This window comes from Echeneis naucrates, chromosome 11 (genome assembly GCF_900963305.1).
Source record: "Echeneis naucrates chromosome 11, fEcheNa1.1, whole genome shotgun sequence".
Lineage (NCBI taxonomy): Eukaryota > Metazoa > Chordata > Actinopteri > Carangiformes > Echeneidae > Echeneis > Echeneis naucrates.
This window is the reverse complement of record NC_042521.1, coordinates 9,987,106-10,007,996: the sequence shown is the minus strand read 5'-3', so window position 1 is coordinate 10,007,996 and position 20,891 is coordinate 9,987,106. Positions and strand designations below refer to the sequence as shown.

At 42.4% G+C, this 20,891-nt stretch overlaps 2 protein-coding genes across 12 annotated transcripts in view; both read right to left on the bottom strand.

The window, feature by feature from the left end:
- Positions 1–4,337, bottom strand: part of clasp2 (cytoplasmic linker associated protein 2) — a 49,637-nt gene extending 45,300 nt beyond the window's left edge. For all 9 annotated transcript variants that reach the window (XM_029513450.1, XM_029513449.1, XM_029513443.1 and 6 more), the window contains exon 1: positions 3,463–4,337. In XM_029513450.1, coding sequence (XP_029369310.1) covers positions 3,463–3,660 — 198 coding nt within the window. In that variant the 5' untranslated portion in view covers positions 3,661–4,337. The remainder of the gene's footprint in view (positions 1–3,462) is intronic.
- Positions 4,338–6,261: 1,924 nt separating this feature from the next.
- On the bottom strand, positions 6,262–19,272 carry fbxl2 (F-box and leucine-rich repeat protein 2). 3 transcript variants are annotated; one of them, XM_029513870.1, is made up of 14 exons: positions 19,134–19,272; positions 14,678–14,739; positions 11,615–11,669; positions 10,580–10,654; positions 10,124–10,218; positions 9,410–9,574; positions 9,148–9,274; positions 8,582–8,656; positions 8,321–8,451; positions 7,876–7,936; positions 7,696–7,740; positions 7,434–7,490; positions 7,140–7,352; positions 6,262–6,853 (listed from the first exon to the last, which is right to left on the bottom strand). In XM_029513870.1, exons 1-14 carry the CDS (start codon positions 19,161–19,163, stop codon positions 6,746–6,748), a joined length of 1,299 nt encoding a protein of 432 aa, XP_029369730.1. In that variant the 5' UTR covers positions 19,164–19,272; the 3' UTR covers positions 6,262–6,745. The 3 variants fall into 3 exon arrangements, with proteins under 3 accessions (XP_029369730.1, XP_029369731.1, XP_029369729.1); XM_029513871.1 differs by having other exon boundaries at positions 9,485–9,574; XM_029513869.1 differs by having other exon boundaries at positions 7,140–7,490.
- Between the last annotated feature and the right edge of the window lie 1,619 nt (positions 19,273–20,891).

The window sequence follows — 20,891 nt, the reverse complement described above, 5'->3', positions numbered from 1 at the left end:
AGACCAGGGAAGGAAAAACAGTAAGAGAAAGAAGAAACAGTATGAGATGGACATCACCCTCGTCTCCACTCCCCTTCATCCATCCAGCACACCAACAAACCTGTCGCCCACAACCATATGGCATGATCATATGAATAGAGACAGAAGAGGAGATAGAGGACAAGAAATGTAAGTGATTGTGCTTGCTAAACATCTATGACAAAAGAGTGAACAGGAGATGGAAAAGAATCATTCCTGCCTTACAGAATAACCCTGAAGCTAATCCTCTGGTTGAGAATGAGGAGAGAAGAAAAGATAATATTAAAAGGCCACTAAAGGTATCAACACAAATACTAAGAATGTTAAGTGTGCAGACAAAGCACAGACTAAAACAAATATTCTACAACACAACTACAGCATCTTTAGTCAACAAGATTCAAAAGATCAGGGGAGCTGAGGTATGCTGGAGAAAGACAAAAAAACTGTAAATATTTATCCCTGTATGAATGGGTCTTTGTGAAGACTTAGGTTGTGGTGAACAGTGGCTTAGTCTCCTTTGCATACCACTTACAGGGTTTAACTCTGAACTCTAGAGTGGTTTAAAGGGATTTTTTTTTTTACAGAAAAACATGGTCTGAAGCTCTGATATGGTTTGTTTTGGTTTGTCTGACCAACTGCTTCAAGGATATTCTATCTACTCTGGTAATTAGAAACTGTAAAAACTTGATGGGTTTTAACTCAGTGAAATTAAAGTCTGAGGTGAGCTGCCTCACGGCTTGATAGTCTGTGAAAGAAGCTCTAAATTCAACATACTCAATTAGTTTTGCTCAGTCTATGCACTTTTTCACCATTGTGGTCACTGAAGCAAATTATTGTTTTATTCAGTGATATGTTACCAAACAAAGACAAAACTAGCCTTTGTTTCACATAGTATGTAATTTAAGACATTAACATTGCACTACCATAGTTGTGTTTATCTTATTGGATTTTTCCTAGTGCAACTGACTAACAATTCACCATTTACCGTTTAAAAAAAAAGAAAAAAAGAAAGAGCCTTGCATCACACTGAGATTTGAACAAACCACCAGCACCTGTAGCCTTCCCTGTTCCAAACTGGCTCCAACTCACCAGTTCCTGCAGCTGCAATCGACTCTTTCAAATGCAAGGTTGCTGTTATGAAGACCCAACAGGAAGACCAGGGTCTGCAGGAACATAATGCTTAAACTGAAATATTTTCAATGTTTAAAATGTAAATAGGGATTTATTTCTGCTGCAGTGTAATACATTCAGCTGGTTAATGTTAACCTTAGAGTGTTAGAAAGTCTCCATTGTATTAAATATTGTATCATTGTTTGAACGAATCACATCCTCGATGCCACATACGAGTTATTAATTCTTATTTTCAACAATACCCATCAGATAAGCAGGTCTGTTCAGCGCAGATTAGCAACAGTGTCAACCCTCAGTAAACCCAGCCAGTGTCCAGTCATCTCCCTCTGCTGCCCTTAAAAGCAGCATGCAATATTAATGCTCTATGCTTGTGTGTCTTAAATTGGCACTGAGGCCCTGTGAAGTTGAACAGAAACGGCGCAAGTGTGAAACTTGCTCATCGCAAAACAAAAAACCTGACAGTCATAGGGAAGGAAGTGAAGAAGAGACGAGGGCTGCAAGAGGGAGAGAAAAACTCACACATTCCTAAAAGATGAACTTCAGTGTGAATTTCTCTTAATCTAAACTTGCTTTTCTTGGTTCATTAATCGCTCTGTTTCTCATTAACTCCCCTTTATTCTCTTCCTGAGATAAACTGTGCATCGTCTCGCCTATCTTCCCTCTCTCTGTGCTGACAGAGGCTTCCCTGAGCCCCTCCTACTTTTCCCCAACAGGGAACCAATCAGTATCACTAAAAGGCTTCTGTGTGAAGTCCTCTGGAGGACATGACTTCCTTGCACACCACTGCCAGATACTGATCTGAGCTCAAGATATTCTATGTCATATAGAAAAGAGCTAATCTGAACGAAAGTAAATGTCATATTTTCATAGTTAGGGATAGGGATAAAATACTTAGTCAGTGATGAGCCACTTTTTCACACAGCATGTTTGAGAATGGAAGTCAACATCAACTCTAAGAAGTCTTTTAGTTGTTTCTTTTTTTTTTTTACTTTTTTTACTTCAATTAAAAACTCAACATGGTCTCTTCTCTAGTTATGTCACTGTCTACAATTCTCCCATTACCACTATCTGGAATGCACTTGTGGTGATGCGCTATGATGTAAAACAAACATGCATCCTAAGACTGTGCAAACTAACTATTCAGAGGGAGAGCGAAAGATTTCAGCTAATGTCTCAAATGAACAAGTTAAGACTTCATATTTCAATACATGAAAGTAAACATTTTATAGTGTAGTAGCTGCAATAGAGCATTTTGTGATCTTCCTTTCAGTAAATAGAGACCAGTTTGCAAAGTTGTATTTAAAAGATTATGATGCTTAAATGACAACCATGGCAAATGGATACTGAATGATGCAAGCTGAGAAGTGTTGCCAAAAAAGATGAGTTTTCCAAAGAAAAGCACACAATTTCCACGCTTAAAACTGTCTTGCCAAGTCCTGCAGATCAGTGCTTTCGGTTCAAAAAGACTTGAGAACCAAATTTCAACAGGCCGTAAGAAGAGTTTTCAAACTGTTTTGACTTAGTGGGCTGATGTTATATCATAGCAAAAATGTCACATTCCAGCATTTCTGAAATGTGGCAGGGTGCAGGCAGGGTCAACACACACACACACACACACACACACACACACACACACACACACACACACAGTATGAAGGGGGTGAAGTGAAAAGGAAGAACAAAAAGGAATTAAAGAAGTGTACATGAGTGAGTGAATAAAAGGAGAGAAAGTATAGATCAGAGGTGTTCAAATCCATTCCTGGACAGCCACTGTCCTGCATGTCTTATGCCTTATCAGACCTCAGCAGAGCTCGATGACGAACCGATCATTTGAGTCAGGTGTGCTGGAGCAGGAAACATCAAAAACATGCAGGACAGTGGCCCTCCAGGACGGGATTTGAACACCTCTGGTATAGATCATAACAATGAGTCTGACCCCTCCCCCATCCAGGCCTCCTTCAGTCTACAGTCCTGACAATAGGCCCTCTTAATGCAGACGCTACTGCCAAAATGACAATATATACCACAAAAACAAACCACAGAAATGCCTTGCAATTGTCCAACTCTCTCACGTGAAATCTGAAACTTTGGCATCGTATGAAAGAGGAACAGACAACTAGGTTGTCAACACAATGTTTAAAATCGCATTTAAACCAAGAAGTTGAATTAATGGGGAACAGAATGACAGGCAACGACCCAACCCCCTCTTCCTCAGTTGGTGAATATTTGGAAAATAATTCATGAGCAGGGTGAAGGGAAGGCTGCTGCAGTGACTCGGATCATCCCACAGGATGACTTGCCAAGATCTCTCACCTTGAAATTGCTGGAGTTCACCCATCCCGTTAACTCGTCGATGGTCTTATCCAGACGGGGTTTGTCCTGCTCCACGTCCGTCGAGCGGTTCGGGTCGTTCAGGTAGTCGACAAGATCCTGACCGACCTGCAACCGGCGGGTTACATCTTTCTGCAGCACTTGCTGATAAAAATAGTCCATGTTGTCATGATCCTCCATTGGGCACTCAGTGCCGAGTGGCCAGCTACTGAAGCCGGCCGAATACAGGAGACAGTGGACGGCGGGACTGTTTGTGAAGCACCGAAAGAGACTGTTGTCCTGTGGGGGGGCAGAGACACTGTGCGGGCTGGACTGCGTCTAAACGATATGTGGTCATCAACATGCAGTCCCTTGTATAGAAAACCTCCAACAGATTTACTTAAAACCCGCCAAATCAAAATCCAAACTTTGTGCTACAAAGACCTGGTCACTAGCCAAAGCGGTCAACTTCGAGAAAGTTCAGGAAACCAGCAATTGTGGCGGAGCCAGTAGGTTCCTTCAATGTATCAGCATCAAAACAAGCTAGCAGCCCCGGTCGGCTATCTAACATGCTAACAAAAATAGCACCTTGCTAGTTAGCACATAGACCCAAACAAGGGCAGACCGCTTCACATTGCTCGCTCAGCTAGCTTAGGCGGCTCTCCGTAGGCCTCGGCGCCTCACTCCTCTCCGCCCCTTTATTCCATAACCGCAGGCTGGAAAGTCCGCTAGGCTTCGACTGCCGATATCTGGGGCGCTAAACTCGCACCAAACTTTTCCAACAAGCAGACAGCCCAGGCCAGCGGGAGCAGGTTTCTCTTTAAGCCGACAATAGCCGCCACTGCCGTTGAGCCCGTTAGGAGAAGCTGAAAGCGGACTGCAGCTCAGCAGGAGGAGCAGCCGATCACAGATCAGACGATGGGTCTTCGGGCACCGCACAGCAGGCTGGAGTGATGCCTGATGAAAAATGCCCAAACAAAGTGTACAGCCATTACCGCTAATGGGATAACAGGGAGGTAGATATGGTGTGCATTTAATATATTATTTCCACTACTCTCTCACTCACGGACAGCTCATTGAAGCTTCATGTAAGCGATGAATCAAACACGCCTCACTGTTTACAGTCCACACAGCTCTCTGGTGACACCCAGCGGTCAAACAGAGACACAAGCCAGCTTTCGTTTTGCCGCAGTTCACTTTACATACTGGGGACAAAAATCTCACAACCGACAAACAAACCACATTTACTATTAGTCACTTTTATTTATTCATTTGTTTTTTTCACTTACTTATTTATTTTCTTAAACATAAAACTGTTAAAACAGCTGTCAAAGAGAGGGCATTAGTATCACAGCCAGTCATGTCAGGTATATATCCCAGTCCATCTTCATCTGTCTGCTCTTCTTTGTTTCAGTCCTGTCCTTAGTTCTGCCAATCTCCTCTGTATTTCAGCAATGCACTGCATAGCACTTGCCAGTCTTTTTATTCGCACAATATTGCAAGCTGCTTCTATTGTTTTGTATTTTCCGTGCTTTGATTGGTGGTATTTCATGCCCCATAAATGTTTTACTTTGCATGGCAAGACAGGTAATGCTGAGATCCTGCTGATCTGAGGGAGTGTCAGTATAGTGTGAAGTAAGCTCTCATTTCTGGGGCTTTCCAATCGCTGCATGTTCCATACAATTGGATGAGTGAATTTATTCCTTGACAGTTAAACAGTGTTTGCTACATAACTCGCATGTGCTATGAGGGACATTAAGCAGGTATAGTGAAGAGGGGCATTTCACTATATCCTAAATCATTGATAAATTGCCAATTACACTAGACCATACTAAATTAAGTTTCAAATATATAAATTCATGTGATTGTCAAACAGTTGAGGTTTATTTACTCACATTCTTATAGCCATCTCAACTTTAAGCTATTTTCCATTTAATTTTGAAACACCAATTTTGGTTGCACAAATGTTAACCCTGACCAAGATCCAAATACACACAGCATTAAATTGAAATAATGGGCTTCACAGTCCACTTAAAAAGATTGGATATGCCACCATTGTATCAGTGTTACTGAACTTGTGCAGAATACTAGGGTGACTAAAGACCCACTGATGTAAACAAGTTTGTTTCTGGTGCTAACCTAATCCAGGATGTAAACAAATGCTTAAGTGGTCAAGTGGGAGCATGTGCACAGGGCTACTGACAGGATTGAATCAGGGCCAAAATTACCACGCAGTAGACAGGAAAGTCCACTCATCCCTGTGGCATATAGAGTCAAAATAACGCTTTTAGAAGCTCAGGGTCTGAATCATAGATCCACTTTCCTTCTCTAACCATCTCAAAAAGAATGGCAAACATATCTCCCTCTCTGGATAGACAGGTATGGACAATTACAATAGCACTGAAAAAAAGAAAATTAAACAACCTTGTTGGCCTACCTCAATTTTGAGTGAGTTGCCATAAGTGTAATTCTTTTTTCAATTGCAAAACATTCTCTGTACAAACGGAATCAAAATTTTAACAGAAGTTTCTCAGATGCACAAATATGTAACATGTTCTAATCTGAAATTCGTGTTTCTTCCCAACTCTTCCACACCAGGGAGCTGAGCTGGCTGTACCAAAGCATCACTGTTTATATCCTGAAGATCTGCATTTCCTTCATCAGTGCACTCTTCTTCTCTCCATGCTGTGTGTTTATTGGTCAAAGCAGAATGAATCACAGAATGGTCACATAGAGGTCATGTGATTGGTTGAGATGATACTCCACAAAAAGCAAACTGCTATCCAAGATGATGGTATCATATTTTTTTTTTCCATTTCTTTGAACATGATGCATTGTAGTTCCACTGTTCAGACCTCCCATCTCCAGCTGTCTAGATGCCGTCCTCTCTGCCCGTAGGTATGGTGTCAGGGGTGTGAGAAGCAGGATGGAGTGGAGAACCCATTTATGTCTTTGCAGTGTGAGAGATATATAGAGAGAGAGACAGAAAGAGAGAAGGAGGGAGAGTCCATCCATCCATCAATGTTTCTTCCCCTGACCCCCTTCACATGAAACCTGGGGCTGCTGCAAAGCTGATTGGTGAGCAAGATGAGAGAGGAGGGGCGGGTTCAACTGATCAGGGATCAGTGGCGATCAGTATATATATTGATCAGTGATCAGGAGCAGTGAGTGGGTCCAGCCCCTCCTCTCCCTGACACCTACCTCAGTCCCCACCCCGACCCACTTTCAGCCCATATCAGAGCAGCAGGACCTGTAGACAGAGGTGGCCCCCCCTGGCCCTCCACTGTCAGAGGATGATGCAGCAGCGGCACAGACGTTGGCCACCTCCATGTACAGAGGGAGGGGGTGTCACTGGGGCAAAGTAGGCATGGACCTTGATCTCTGGAAGGTGAGCCTGTGGAGGGTAGAGTGATTATTTTTTCTGAAAAGAATAGTTTTGCATTTTCTGAAATGTACTCGTACACTTTCTTGCCAGCAGTTAGAAAAGAAAACTGATACTGCCGTTACATGTGCAGTTGGTTGAAGCCTTACCTATAATAACAAATTGTACCTATGTCTGACATTAGAAATATAGCTTTCCAAAAATTTCAATCCATTGCAATATCATTTCTATATGAAATAAGCCACAGTGTAACTAAATAGAGAAGAGATGAAAAGGAAAAGCAATCATTTTCACTCACTCTGATGCGTTTGATGCCAGCCCTAGTTACTTGCTGACAGTCGTAGAGCTCAATTCGCTCCAGACGATGGCAGCTCTTAAGGTGCTCCAATGTAACGTCTGTGATGAGGGGGCAGTTGTCCAACTCCACCACAGTGAGGCGCTCTTGGCCACAGGTGCTGCTGCTCAGAGCTCTGATACCATCGTCTGTGATCAGTTCACAGTGGGACAGGGACTGTGCAGGACACAGCGGAGAGGGATGAAGACTCAAGCAATGCAGACAGGCTAGAGCAGAACTGAAGCCATAAATATTTACCAGTGCTTGCAAGCGAGGGCAGTGGATAGACAGCTGTACCAGGGTGTTATCTGTCACCTGAGGACAAGGACAAGCTTGATTAAAGTACTGTTCCCACATCTCCACATCTCCAGAGCCAGCTAAGAGGCGCTGCTGTAACATGGTTTGAGAAAAGTCTGCCTTTCTCAAACCATGTAATATTTAACCAAACAGATACATGCCATGATTGAAATATCACAAGCATGATTTTGGAACTAAATAAAGGAACCACAAATTCTCTTACCAAAATACATTCTTCTAAGTCCATTTTTTCAAGCTCATGACAATTCTGTGAAGATAAACAGACTGTTTTAGCTTTGGTGAGAAAAATAATTCATTCAACTCAGCGATAAAGGTTATAAAGTTTTGACTGATGGAAAGAATCACCAATAAGGAAACAGGAGAAAGAGCAGAAGAAACTGACCCTGGCCAGCACAGTGAACCCTGCATCTGTGACATGGGAGCATCGTGCAGCTTCAAGAATCCTGAAATAAAAGAGACACGTTAGATGTGTGAAATCTGTGTTGTGCTCGAATCATGAGCCAGTCTGAGGGTGTAGGTATTGAAAATTGTTGTAGTGGGCTGCATTTGGTGCTTGCCTGACACATCCTCTGTCCTAAGAACTCATCCAAATCAAAAGCCCCAAATTTAGGACTTTTAGGTGGAATTTACATTTATCCTGTGAATTTTCAGTGGCCAAAATCACCTGCCAAACCACAAGTACATACAATGGAAATTATGGCAATCCCACAGCCTGAGAAGGATATTTCTCAGGCTTACCAAAGCATGATGTTGATCTACTTGAGAAGAATGGTGGAATAGGTATCTCTGTGCATCTTTGTCTATTTACGTGTGTGTGTTTTTCTCACTTGAGTCGGGGACAATTGAGTCCCAGTGCAGTGAGGGAGGCATCTGTGATGTTGCTGCAGCCAGACATACAGAGGATCTGTAGCTTGTGACATCCTCGGCACAGACTGACCAGACCGTCATCTGTTATTTGCTGATGTTAAAAGGAAAAAGGAAAACAACACGAAACAAATTAAGAAGACACTGAGGCATAAAGACACGTCCCTCATGCATTATTGTCATTCTCTCTCTCATCCCATCCCACAACAAAATAATTGTCTTACCGTGCAAGACTGCATATTGATAGTAGTGAGTTCTGGGCAGTGTTTCTGAAGGTGTTTCAATGCTCCATCATCCAGCTTGGTTGAATTAAAAGTACAAAAAAGACTTTTGATTCTTTTTACTCTTAACTTAATCCCCAGTAAAAATTTTAGCAATTTCACTCTGTTCCCTGTTCCTCTGCTTAGAACAATAGCAGTGTTTATCTGAAACTAATGACCCATGTGAGTCCCCAAAGGTGACTCAATACTTTTTCTCCAGGTAAGAAAAATATACTAGAATTTGGCAAGAGAACAACTAAGCACACAACCTGAAGAAAATATTGGTTCTACAGAGGCAGCAGGAAAAGCAAACCCCAGCCGGCCAATAAATACATTGAGATTGAAATAACATGAAAAAACACAAATATCATGGAATTTAATCATTTTTTAAATAACCACATTAGTTATGCCTTTTAAACTGAATCAAAAAATGAATGGCCTTGTATCCCTGAAATTAAAATTCATATAGGACTCTTACCCTGCCATGCATTTGTGTGCTTGAGTGTATGTGCATGTATGAAACACTGTACCTGCGTACAGCCTCTGAGGAACAGGGCTCGTAACCCGGTGCAGCCTCTGGCCAAAGCTTCAATCCCATCACGCGTGATCTGGTCACACCATGACAGGTTCAACATCTCCAGCATTCTGCAGCCATCACTGAGCATGCGCACCCACGCAATTATCCACAAAATACACACAAAGTTAAACACAAATAGTGTCTGACTGTTCTCAGACGAGGACTGTTTCCATTTTAGTTCTGACAGGGGTTTTGTAATGTGAGTTAGGTACTACCTGAGAGCCTTGAGGGAATGGTTGCTGATGGACACACAAGAGGTGAGATCTAGTTGTTTGAGTTTGGAGCAAAACTTGCTGAGGCTGAGGCAGGTGCTGTCTGTGATCTTGGTGCAGCCATTCAGGTTTAACACTTCGATGTTTCTGCAGTTCTGAGCAAATGTCCTGGGAAATAGTTGAACATTGACAAGGGAGGAGGGAAATTACTCAAGAGTCTTTTCATTGAATAAATAAGAAGTCAGATGCTGAACCAATTAATAGAGTTATCTACAGGCCCAAGGGAGATTGTTGTAAATCTACTGAATGCTTCTTTTTTTTCTCTTTCTCTCTTGTTGGTGTTACATTAAAGCCTCCAAAGACCAACGTACATTGGTGAAAGAAATCTTAAGTGCGGTCACATAAATGTGCAGATTAAGAGATTTGATATTAAAAAACCAAAATCTCATCATCAGTGATGTTTCTTTGTTTTGGTTTGTGTTTGTGTGTGTGTGTGTGTGTACATAGTAAAATGAGTTTAAAAGGAATCAAAAAAGTTTCTAGTAGAGTCTCATGGGACCAAACGGGGACAACTTGCTTAAATTTTAATTATTATTACAGAGGAATAAACACAGCAAGTAATTAGGTCAAACCCAGACTGACTTTTAGTAAAAGCCAAATCAAAATAACAGAAAATTTAGTGGTCAGTGTGTATCAGTGATACAATGATAATCTCACTTCATCGACGCATCTCCCACGCTCAGGCAGCCTCTGAGACTCAACTGCCTCAGGAAACCTCCACAACGCTTCGAAATGTTCTCCACCACACGGCCCTGAGTGACACAGGGAACGAGAGAGCGAGAACGAGTGATATGACTTGGACCACAGGACAGAGGATCAGCTGTGATGTCATACTCAAGCACAAGGCTACTGACCCAGCACTAAGCCTTGGGTGGATAATGTTACTCAACAAGCACACAGTCAAACACACATGCAGCACATGTAGGCAAGCACACACACACACACACACACACACACACACACACACACACACACACACACACACACACACACACACACACACACACACACACACACACACACACACACACACACACACACACACACACACACACACACACACACACACACACACCCATTGCTCATTTCCTCTGTGATAGGCACACCCCTCACCTCTATGTCCGTCTGGAAGTTGAACAAGTCGATCTTCTGCCAATTGCTGCCATCTAGGGCCAGGACATTCCACGCCTGAGGTGACAGAGGTTGTGGACAGATGGACATATTGGTGAAACAGAGGTGAGGGAAGGTGACCCTGGTGTGTGGGAGAACCTCTATTATATAGCACATGATGGGTTTATGTAGGATGAGCCGACGGCCCTGTTTTCTGGGGACAATCCCTGTTTTAGGTGGAATATCTCAAGGCTGGAGCTGTCACAAGAAATAACCCTGAGCAGACAAGTGGGTTTACTGTGTTGTGCTTGTTTTCATCAGCAGGTTGTGCTTGTGAGCTGATGTAAACAAGAAACAGTTGTATTCAGCTGATTAATTGCAGAAAGTACTAGGAGCAATAAAGCATGAAGGTTTGTGGACTACATAGCAAACACAAACAGCCTTTGAAATGAAGCTAAAACCACTAAATTAAACGCTTTTCGTGTCAATACTGGATCTATTTGCTGCTGATGCAGAAATGTCAGTACTTTTATTTAAGAAATCTGGTCACCTTAGTAAATGAGTGGAGCAGCTGGTGTTTCCACTTCCTCAGTTATATCCATCTAGAATCCCTCAATTCAGAAGAAAGCCTGCTTTTCTCTGTCCTACATCTGAAGTATGCTATCCCAAAACACATCTAAGAAAAAAAATCTACACAAGTCCATAATCCCTTATCATGGAGACACAATATTGTACATTTTAAGAGAAGCAACTGCTCCAGATCTGCATTCACAGTCCTTGTGCCAAACTGCTGTTAATATTCCCAGACAGCTTATTCAGAAATGGCTTTCAGTTGAAGTGCAATATGTCAAAACATCAGTCTATTTACAACCAGCTGGCCATAACCAGCAGATGGCACTATATCACAATCATTTCTAGCGAAATCAACAATGGTAAACTGATTCTAATTTAACCACTCCATGATACAGAAATCAAACACATTTCTTTTAAAATGATGGGTGGTAGTCCAAATTGGGTGGCTGGGACATGAGAGCTTACCTTGGATACTTGGGCACACCTACAGAGTGTAACCACATCTAGATAGGAGAATATTCTAGGAGGAGAGACAGTAAAACAGGATGAGTTCGTCTCAGATAAATCACAGTCATCAGAAAAAGAGTTCAGTTTTCAGTTGAAGATGTTATTTAAATATCTTTCCTCTGGCATGAATGAATATATGTTTCTATGTCTGTAGAAAACAGAACAATCCCCTGTGTTTTGCTGGGAGCAGGAGAGCCCCACAGACAGGCAGTGTTCGGGCTCTGGCCCGGTCATCCACAAAGGGCTGCATGCAGCAGGCTACTGGGTCAGCTCAATCCATTAATCTGCCAATGAGTAATCTCTGGAACTCAGACAGGCAAGGCCACAGACAGCCTGGGATAGATAAATATGTACAAAAACATACATGGATATATGAAATCAACCATGTATATCTCTTCCGAGGTCCCGCTGGTTAAATGGGCAGTTACTGCTCAAAGAGGTGGCTTAAGGGGGAAATCTATACAAAATTTGAGGTATTCAGAGAATTGTCATGGTGCCAAAGCTTTTAGTGCAGCTGGGGTCTGAATGTCCTTTTAACCCTAGGAAACAGGAGCTAGCCATTGTTTCCTTCATATACATGCAGACAAAAGCTGTGTGTTTTGATGTGTGTTAGACTGGGGCATGTCGGGACATTTCTGTATAATCTATATCTGAGTCTTGTGTCAGGGAGAACATGAACACTATTGACAAAGCAACAAAAAGACGCCAACATCCATGGACACACATGCACTGTCACACATTGAACATGTGGATACACACACACAGTCCCTGAAGTGATTGCAGGCCACCAGAAAGGCTAACCAATCAAGCAGCTGCTCATTGATCCCCATTCTAATAACTGGTTAATGGCTGTGACGCTGATCATTGATTGACTGTCTGTTTTTATCAAACACACTCTGACTTTCCATTATATGTGAGAGGGGCCTTTTACCAACCAGATAAAAACTCTAATAATCATACTCACAGGGAAGCAATCAATCAATCTGATTTGATGAGATTAGCTCTGACTCTTTAGGTGAGGAGAGGTTGCTGAATTCAGACCGACTATATATGAAGGGCGAGATTTTCCTGAGAATGAGTAATATGAGATAACAGAAAAGGGGAGTTGGTGAGATAAATGAGTCAAAATCTGAGGTACACCATGATGAGGACTGTATATTTTTCACTTTAGTACATGCAAGGAAGACCTTATTCTGCCTTTGAACACAGAGAGAACAGAAAATAAGTTAATAGCTTTTGATTGCTCTGTAAAATCCTGCCTGGGTATGCCCTTTTATTCTGACATGGTGCATAATAGGATTTTAATGGAACATAGTCCTGTTATTTGACAAAATGTACACCTGGCCCTTGAAGCATGGCGAGATAAGAGGGAGTAGAGCCTTCACCATGAGTCTGGGACTTGTTGCCATAGTAACTCCAGTCAGACATGAATTTGGGTGATGGCGTGGAGGCTGCTGAGTCAGTGCTTCTGGTTAAGAGGACCCTGAACCACTCTGAACTCTCTCCAAGACTCATCTGTCAGACAAGGTTCCTCTATATCACGGAACAGTTTTCACAATAAACATACACGCTGAACTGTCCTAGATAGCAGCTGTTTAAAGTGCATGGGCTCAAAGGCAGACAAGTACAAAAACAAATCAAGTACTCAGGCTTGCTCACAGTGATACATTGAACATAAACACTAATGCAAACGAGAATGTTAATCATTCAGGTTTTGTTCCTGTGGCAACATACCTGCCTACATATTACAAAGGTTTTGGATGCATGCAGCCTCTCAAGGCAGGCCACTATCGACTACGGGTTGTGACCGGTTTTAACCAAAGAGTGGCTCTCTAATCATGTCCTACAAAAGGGCATTAGTCAATTAATCAATCATTAGATCAAAAGAAATTGGTTATACAGTAACCAAATGGTTATAAAATGCTATCAAATTTTAATTCAACTCATGTTTCCAGCAAAAGTACCATGAATTCCCAGGTAACAATTTCTCAGAATCGATTCAATTAAGTAAATTTATCAGTCATCATTTACTGGTTGCAGCTTCCTATAGAGGTAAGTTTCATTGTCTTCTTTGTCTTGTAACATCCACAATGTTACATTTATAACTTAAATGAACAAATTCTATAAGTGGTGTAAATTAAGGGCACAACATTGGTAATTGTCAAGGTCTACATACAGGTTGTCAAAATACTGATGGGACAAAACAATGTTCCATGCTGTGTACAGGCATAACCAAATTATAAACACTAAAAGGCTCGAGTCAACCCACTTTCCACGGTTTATAAACAAGATTTACTGCCATCACAACGAGGCTTCCTCACAGCTGAAGTTGTGTAAGTGTCTCAACATGACACATGTGACAGTAGGTCATGTGTTGTAACCAGCAAGTGCGTGAAAGTGCATGTTTTTCCAGTTCACTGGTGAGAGTGTGCTGGTGATAATGGGCGCACTGGTAGTCTCTGTGGAGACACAGCTGGCGCCGCAGAAGAGCATGGCACTGCGGAATTCCCCACAAGCTAAGACAAGCTATTTATAGCATACATACACAGACATACAGTTTGCAAAGACCCAGGGGTCACACACACAAACACACACAGACACACCCAGAAAAAGTAGTCAAAAATGCAGGAGCATCCCTTTTTAAGCACACATGTACAAAAATCCATATATAAATCAAGAGGACGAAGATGAGCGAGTGCACGTGAGATGACAGATTTATAGGTCATGCACAGCTGCTGCTGTGAGACAAGATATTGGTCTGTAGGTCACACTGCTAACAGAACCACAGTTCAGACCAGTGGCTAGCATGCATCATACAACCAAGGCACGCGCACACACACGCGCACACTCAAGTGACAAAACACAAATATTATTACACACACACACACACACTCCTACACACTGTTAAAGGCTGCTTCAACTAATGAGTAGCCCTGACCTATGTCCTTGTCCCAGGGTACGTTGCGTTGTATAGTGTGTGTGTGTGTGTAAATGTGCGGGTGTTTGTATTATTAATCTTACCTAAGAAGAAGCTCTTTTGGGAGCTTCTTGTTAATGGGGGCTTCATCGCTGTTTGAGAATACCTGCAGAGACACAAGATAAAATATAGCATGGAGTGAGTGTGTATTTAGGTGGTCAAGAGCAATGAGACAGAAAGAAGACACAAGCTGTCACATTGGAAACACAGGTCAAAACAGAAACTGGAGAGCAGCATTATCATCTTCAGGCAATCTAATGTATGAAAACTACAGTGAAATACATCTAAACCATGCTCTGAGATAATCCTATTTTATTTCAACATCTAAAATGTGTCCAATAGAAATCGGCCCTGGTCTAAATTTAAATGTATTAAAGATCAACAAGTTATTATTTCTTGAAGTCTTACTAATAAATAAACTGGCTCTACATTTGGCTTTCCACGTCCCCTCCTTACAAGCTTATAATTCTGTTAGCCTGGTCAGCTTGTTGGCATGCTTATCTCAATTAGTCTACTCACTAGATGTCTGGCCATCTGCTGAATGGCACACGCGCACACACACACACACACACACATACATGCACCACTTGCAGGTGATTCAAGTCAGACTTCTCTGTGAGGCACAGAGGCAGAACATTCTAGATCAGGTGGGCTGTAGTCAGCCATGAATTTAAATTTTGGCAAACACCCACATTCACTAAGCCTCTGCAGACACGTATCCTCCCAGTGATATACTTGTATCCTCAAAGACTCAGAAACTGTATCTAATGAGGGGGACTCCCTGCTGTTTCACATGCAAACACAAACAGTCAAATGTGGGAAACACAAAGGGGAGCGAGGAAAGGCAGAGGAGGAGTAAAGGTTGAATCTGTGAGTGTCTTGGCACCAGCTAGCTCCATGACAGATGCAAGCTCCTCAATAGTGAGAGCAATAAAATAAGATGGGAGAGAAACAGATGAAGCAGGGGGAAGAAAGAAACAAAGGAAGGAAAGGAATAAGGGTCAGGTATCACTGGAAAAATACATGGAAAATTATTAAGACGCAAAGTGGAGGGAGATGAATGAGAGAGGGGGTGGGGAGGAAGGAGAAGGCAATAAAAGCTATTTAAGAGGAAGATAGGTCAAAAAGAAACAGGGAGCCAGGTCAATCAAAGTCCAGCAAGATTATCTACACCAGTTTGAATTTCAACATCTTTGTTTCAGTTACATGGCAACAAAGTGGCCTGAAATACAATTTTGAACCTATCGATTAACTATGTCTAATAATAGCTCCAGGTTACTGTGAAAATCTTGTTAATCAATGGTTGCCACATACCCCTGTATTGAATCAAACAATATCACAATCTATCAATTTCAGGTGGGGGCAACTTCCTCTATGGGGAGTTAATTAGCTTGATAGAAATGCTTTGTAATAAAGCCATTTTCATTACCATGTGAGTCATCCATTCATTCATGTGTTCATCTTATTTCACTTATCCGTTTTCTGGGTTGCAGGGGGTACTTTACATCCACTTATTGCCCTCCAACCATTATGAACATTGTATCCAGACAGAATGATCTCAAGTCAAAACTGTAATAGGAAGACATCACCAAATTCAATTCCCTGTGAATTCATTCATTCATTTTCTACTGCTTATCTTTTTTCAGGTCATGGGGGGTGCTTGGGCCAATCCCAGCTCACATGGGGTGAGGGCAGGGTACATCCTGGACAGGTCAGGGCAGGAGGAAACCAGAGTAGGCGGAGGAAACCCACACAAGCATGTGAAGAACATGAAAACGCCACACCGAAAGGCCCCTGGCCCAGGAACCAAAGTTGCAACCTTCTTGTTGTCAGGCAACCGCCCTGACCACTATGCCATTGTGCCGCCCCTATGTGAGTCAATATCAGTTATATTCTGAACAGTTTCAACTGAATGAATGGAAAGTAAACTGACCTTAACTATACAATACTGTATATCCTGAATCAAAAGAAGAGAATTGTCAACACATACAAAGCCTTCAGTATATTAACTGTCTTTAAAGCCAGAAGTGGTTTAGGATTTAGGACTAAATTTAAACTTAATTCAAAATCACCTCTGTAGCACATCACCCACCTTTGACCTCTCCTTCAACATGGTTACAAAGTAAACAACCTCCAATCAGGCTCAAACTCTGTGGCTTCTACATAAGACAGCAAAGAACATAGGCCTCAGGCTTTATATGATGAGGATTAAATCAGCGAACTGACACATAACTTTTATTGTGGAAGGGCATTTGGACTGGAACTGTCCAGACTAACTAGACAGTAAAAGTATGTCAAACTCAAATTCAGATATTTCATGTTATGCCTAAAAAATTTATTCTGTAGTCAATACAAATAAACATAGTCAACAATTGTGTTGTTTAAGTAGTCGTTAAGGCAACATGCAAAAAAACCCAAAAACCTTTAGTATCTTTCTAGGCCTGAAACAGATTAATCGGCTGATTTTTTGAGTAATTTATTAAATAGTTCAGCTACAACAATAAGAAATGCTGAACACATTTTCCCAAGCTCAAATTGTTGCTTCCAATTCTTTTGTTTGACTGTCTAAATAACAAAAAATTGATTTTCCGATTACCACAGAGCTGGACAAAAAGAGATTTGTGACCCATAAATGACTTCATTAGGTGCTCATCTGATTCTTGTGGTTTAACTCAAAAACTAATTAAGGACTTGTAGCAGCTCTAACATAATTGAAAATTTAATAAATTTTTTTTGGGGGGATTTGGATTTCTACTAAGTTAAAACAAGAAATTTGAATGGTTCATCAACAATAGCCTTGAACATAAGAAGAAGAAATTGAAAAAGTTGATCAACACAAATAGGTTATTGGGCAGTCTCTCACTCTCACTCTCTTTCCTGTGCAACAAAGCCCCACAAAAGACATTGCCTGATGCAATGGCATTCACTCTATTCTCCGTTATTTGGTGTATAATCTCAGCCGTAGACATGGCATCATGACAGCAAGGGTCCAAACCATCTCTGGTATGTGTGCTCCATTAAAATGATCACCTCAGCATTCTGGTGCCCTCGTTCCCTGTGCCAGCAGAGCAGCATTCCCAAGCAGGGAGTTCCTCTCTGCAGTCATTCTCCTATTCCTAGACAGTGTATAACAGCGTGAACATGCAATTCTGGGTATTGAACTTGCGTGGAACAGGTCTAGAATTTCCTTGATACAATAAGACAACTATGAAGAAATTAGATCCGTGTCAAATGTGTTTGCTTTCAGACCTGAAAGTGAGCACAGGCTACACAGCATTATCATGAAGCATCATCTCAGGTTAAACAGCCCTGCCATGTCCTACTCTCCTCGACTCTCCACTCCCTCTGTCTCTTACACACCAGCTTGCTTCTCACTGTATGCTGGTTTTCGTTTTAAGAAGCTTACGGCTCTGTTGAGAAATCCACTAATATCGCAACACACATCAGCACCACTATGGCCTTCTGTTCTCACTCACTCACGTGTACACTTGACACTTATGTTCATACATCTACAGCCAAAACAGTGGATGGAGGGCATCAAGCACCATCAAGTCAGAGAGAATCTCAGTAATACTTGAATAGTGCCAGAGATAAACACTGCTAATAGTTCATGGGAGCCAGCAGACAGGAAACTTGGAACACCACAAAATATGACAATTATTATACCACTGGTGTGAGAGCTCAATGAAACTAAAGTGAACAACCAAACAAACTTGAAATCTGTGAGGTGATTCTACTCAAATACTCCACTTAAATTAAGTTGAGGTATTTGCTTTGCACTGCATCAGCATATATCTTTGCTTATGCCAGGTGCGATATAAAACACAGCAGACTGAGTGATCTTTAACAGCAGCAATGACAACACTGACAGGGATCATCCTGCCTGGTTTGGCAGTTTACTGTTGATATTTTGCAGCTAATAAGTTATTATATCTAAGTAGTATTTTGAATGGAGTTATTTAGAGTTATATATATATATTTTAACCAACTGTTACTTGACAATACTTCCTTCGTCACAGCACTTGTGTGATCAGTGATGTGTTGAGCACAGAGCTGTGGAGCAGTGGTACCTGCCATTCACAGGTATTAGAGGAGGAGTCACGTGCCCCAAAGCCAAGTGATGACTAATTGAATGCTGCTTGTATTTACAACATGCCCCCCCCCAGCCCCCCCCCCCCAGCCCCCAGGCGACAGTCCGAGCCAGCCTCGGCCCTGCTATACGGACAACCCTGAGCCACAGCCCCCCTGTCCCGCAGTCCTGAGCTCCATGTTGTCGCTGTCTGCTGGTGCGGCAGGACAATAACAGGATTTCGGATTACCCTTGACCAACAAACCGCCTCAGCTCCTGTCTGAATGTGAAATTAGGAGCAGACCACACACACACACACACACACACACACACACACACACAAATGCACTCATTGCTTATACAAACCCACAACTCCCACGTATACTAGAAACAGACAGTGTAACAGTGGTGGTCCACTCCCTCGGCCTCACCTCGAACCGGCCCTTGGTGATCCCGTTCATGTCTGCGGCGGCCCGTCCCTGCTCCGACCCGCACCGTCAGCCGACTGGCCTTATTGTTTTTGTCGCCGTTTTATTTTTGGTCGGTCGGAGTGTAGGAGCCGAGCTGGGTCCTGGCACCCTCCCTCCCCTCCTCCTCCTCCTCCTCCTCCACCGCTACCACCACCACCTCCTCCTCCTCCTCCTCCTCCTCCCCCCAACCCGTCTGCGGGTCTACGGGCGGTGCTGAGGCCGGTCCGTGTCAGGTCCGGGGCCGGCTGCGGTGCGGTTGACGGCGGCTGTGTCGGGGACCAGCGGCTCCCCAGCCCGTCTCATAGCAGGAGCTGCCAAAATAACAATAATAACATGGACGGTCTGTCAAGTGACTTCACTTCCGCCTCTCCCTTCATCTCTCCGGCGCAGGTCACCTGGGTCCACGGCTCCCGGCTCGGTTTAGAAACACACGGGGAACAGCGCATCGACACGCGCTTTCCTCTCCCGCAACATAACGATCCGCATCCGACGCGGGGACGGCGGCTGACGAGGGCGATTTTCTTCAAGCTTTTCTGTTTACTTGCGGGGAAGGGGCGGGGCCACGTGACGTCACTGCTGCGGGAAAAGCACGCGTGGTCGATTTGTTTTGATTGTGGGGGTGCCTGCAGAGATTTCGGTAAATTGCGGTGATAGACGTGATTTTTGTTGTGTTTTTTTTTCTGGATCTACTGAAGGAAGCAGCAGCACCGGGCCGTGAGCTGACACCAGCCAGCCCAGCGGCTCCGGTGAAGGAAGGAAACAGCATCTGTGACCGAGATCTTCTCTCCTGCAGAGATCACAAACATTGTCACATTCAGGCTTCAACCTGCTGACACACCCAAAACAACTGCATATGCATTGTCACATTGCAAGAATGTCCACCTACAGGAAGCTGAAATCTGTACAAAAGTACTGTGAATTTGAGCAAAACGTGAACAGTAAACGTACCAAATGTCCCCTTTAGTGGTGTTTTCTGACCCCTTTCACAACACACATAAGCAGAGCTTTACTTGTATGTGTTATGGCAATTACTTATTGTATTATAAAATATTGGTTAAAATGCAAAATCAGACTCTTATGAAGACATTCTGTTCGTAGTTAAGAGTTATAAAGACTTATTTTAAAGTATGGGAATAATATTTCAGCCTGTTTTAACTAGCTGTAAAATAAATGTACTGGAGTTGAACAGAAATTGAAGGGTTATGGCCCATAAAGTCCTGGCCCATCTCTTAAACATATGAAGTACTTAAGCACAGTACTTCATTATTTGTATCTCATAAAACTTTGTAGGCTAGTTTATAGATAGATAGATCAGTTCCTCAACAATGATGTGTTGTTCACAAAAGGTTTCTTTCTTGTTTGCAAAAAGTATAGTAGAGCAATTTCAGAGAAAATCAGATATATAACAGTTATTTTATTTTCCGAGAGGAAATAGAAACAAGTATGAGTGTGTTTCCTGTTTAAGGTATAGACGCATTTTTTTAATTTAGACTTTAGGATGAAATATTTCTACTATATTTTATTTTACTCCTGTCAACTGTTGAGGTTTCTGTTGAGCTCAATCATACAAATGAATTGCCTCTCTGGCCACAAAGCATTTATGATAGATTATTTAAGAACATTTTTCGTGTTAGTAGCCTGAGAGACTTTCCACATTTCACCAGCTTTAAAACTATTAATTCAGATTTTAGACAGAGCTGCAGAGCGACTGGAGTGTGA

Bases quoted from the DNA above. Each gene is read 5' to 3' on its own strand.
- fbxl2 (XM_029513869.1), bottom strand. From the start codon at position 19,163: ATGAACGGGATCACCAAGGGCCGGTTCGAG. The intron at 9,575-10,123 runs GTGAGATTATCA...ACTATTTCCCAG, and splicing joins GTGGGAGATGCGTCGATGAA to GACATTTGCTCAGAACTGCA. The intron at 9,275-9,409 runs GTAGTACCTAAC...GCGCATGCTCAG, and splicing joins CATTCCCTCAAGGCTCTCAG to TGATGGCTGCAGAATGCTGG.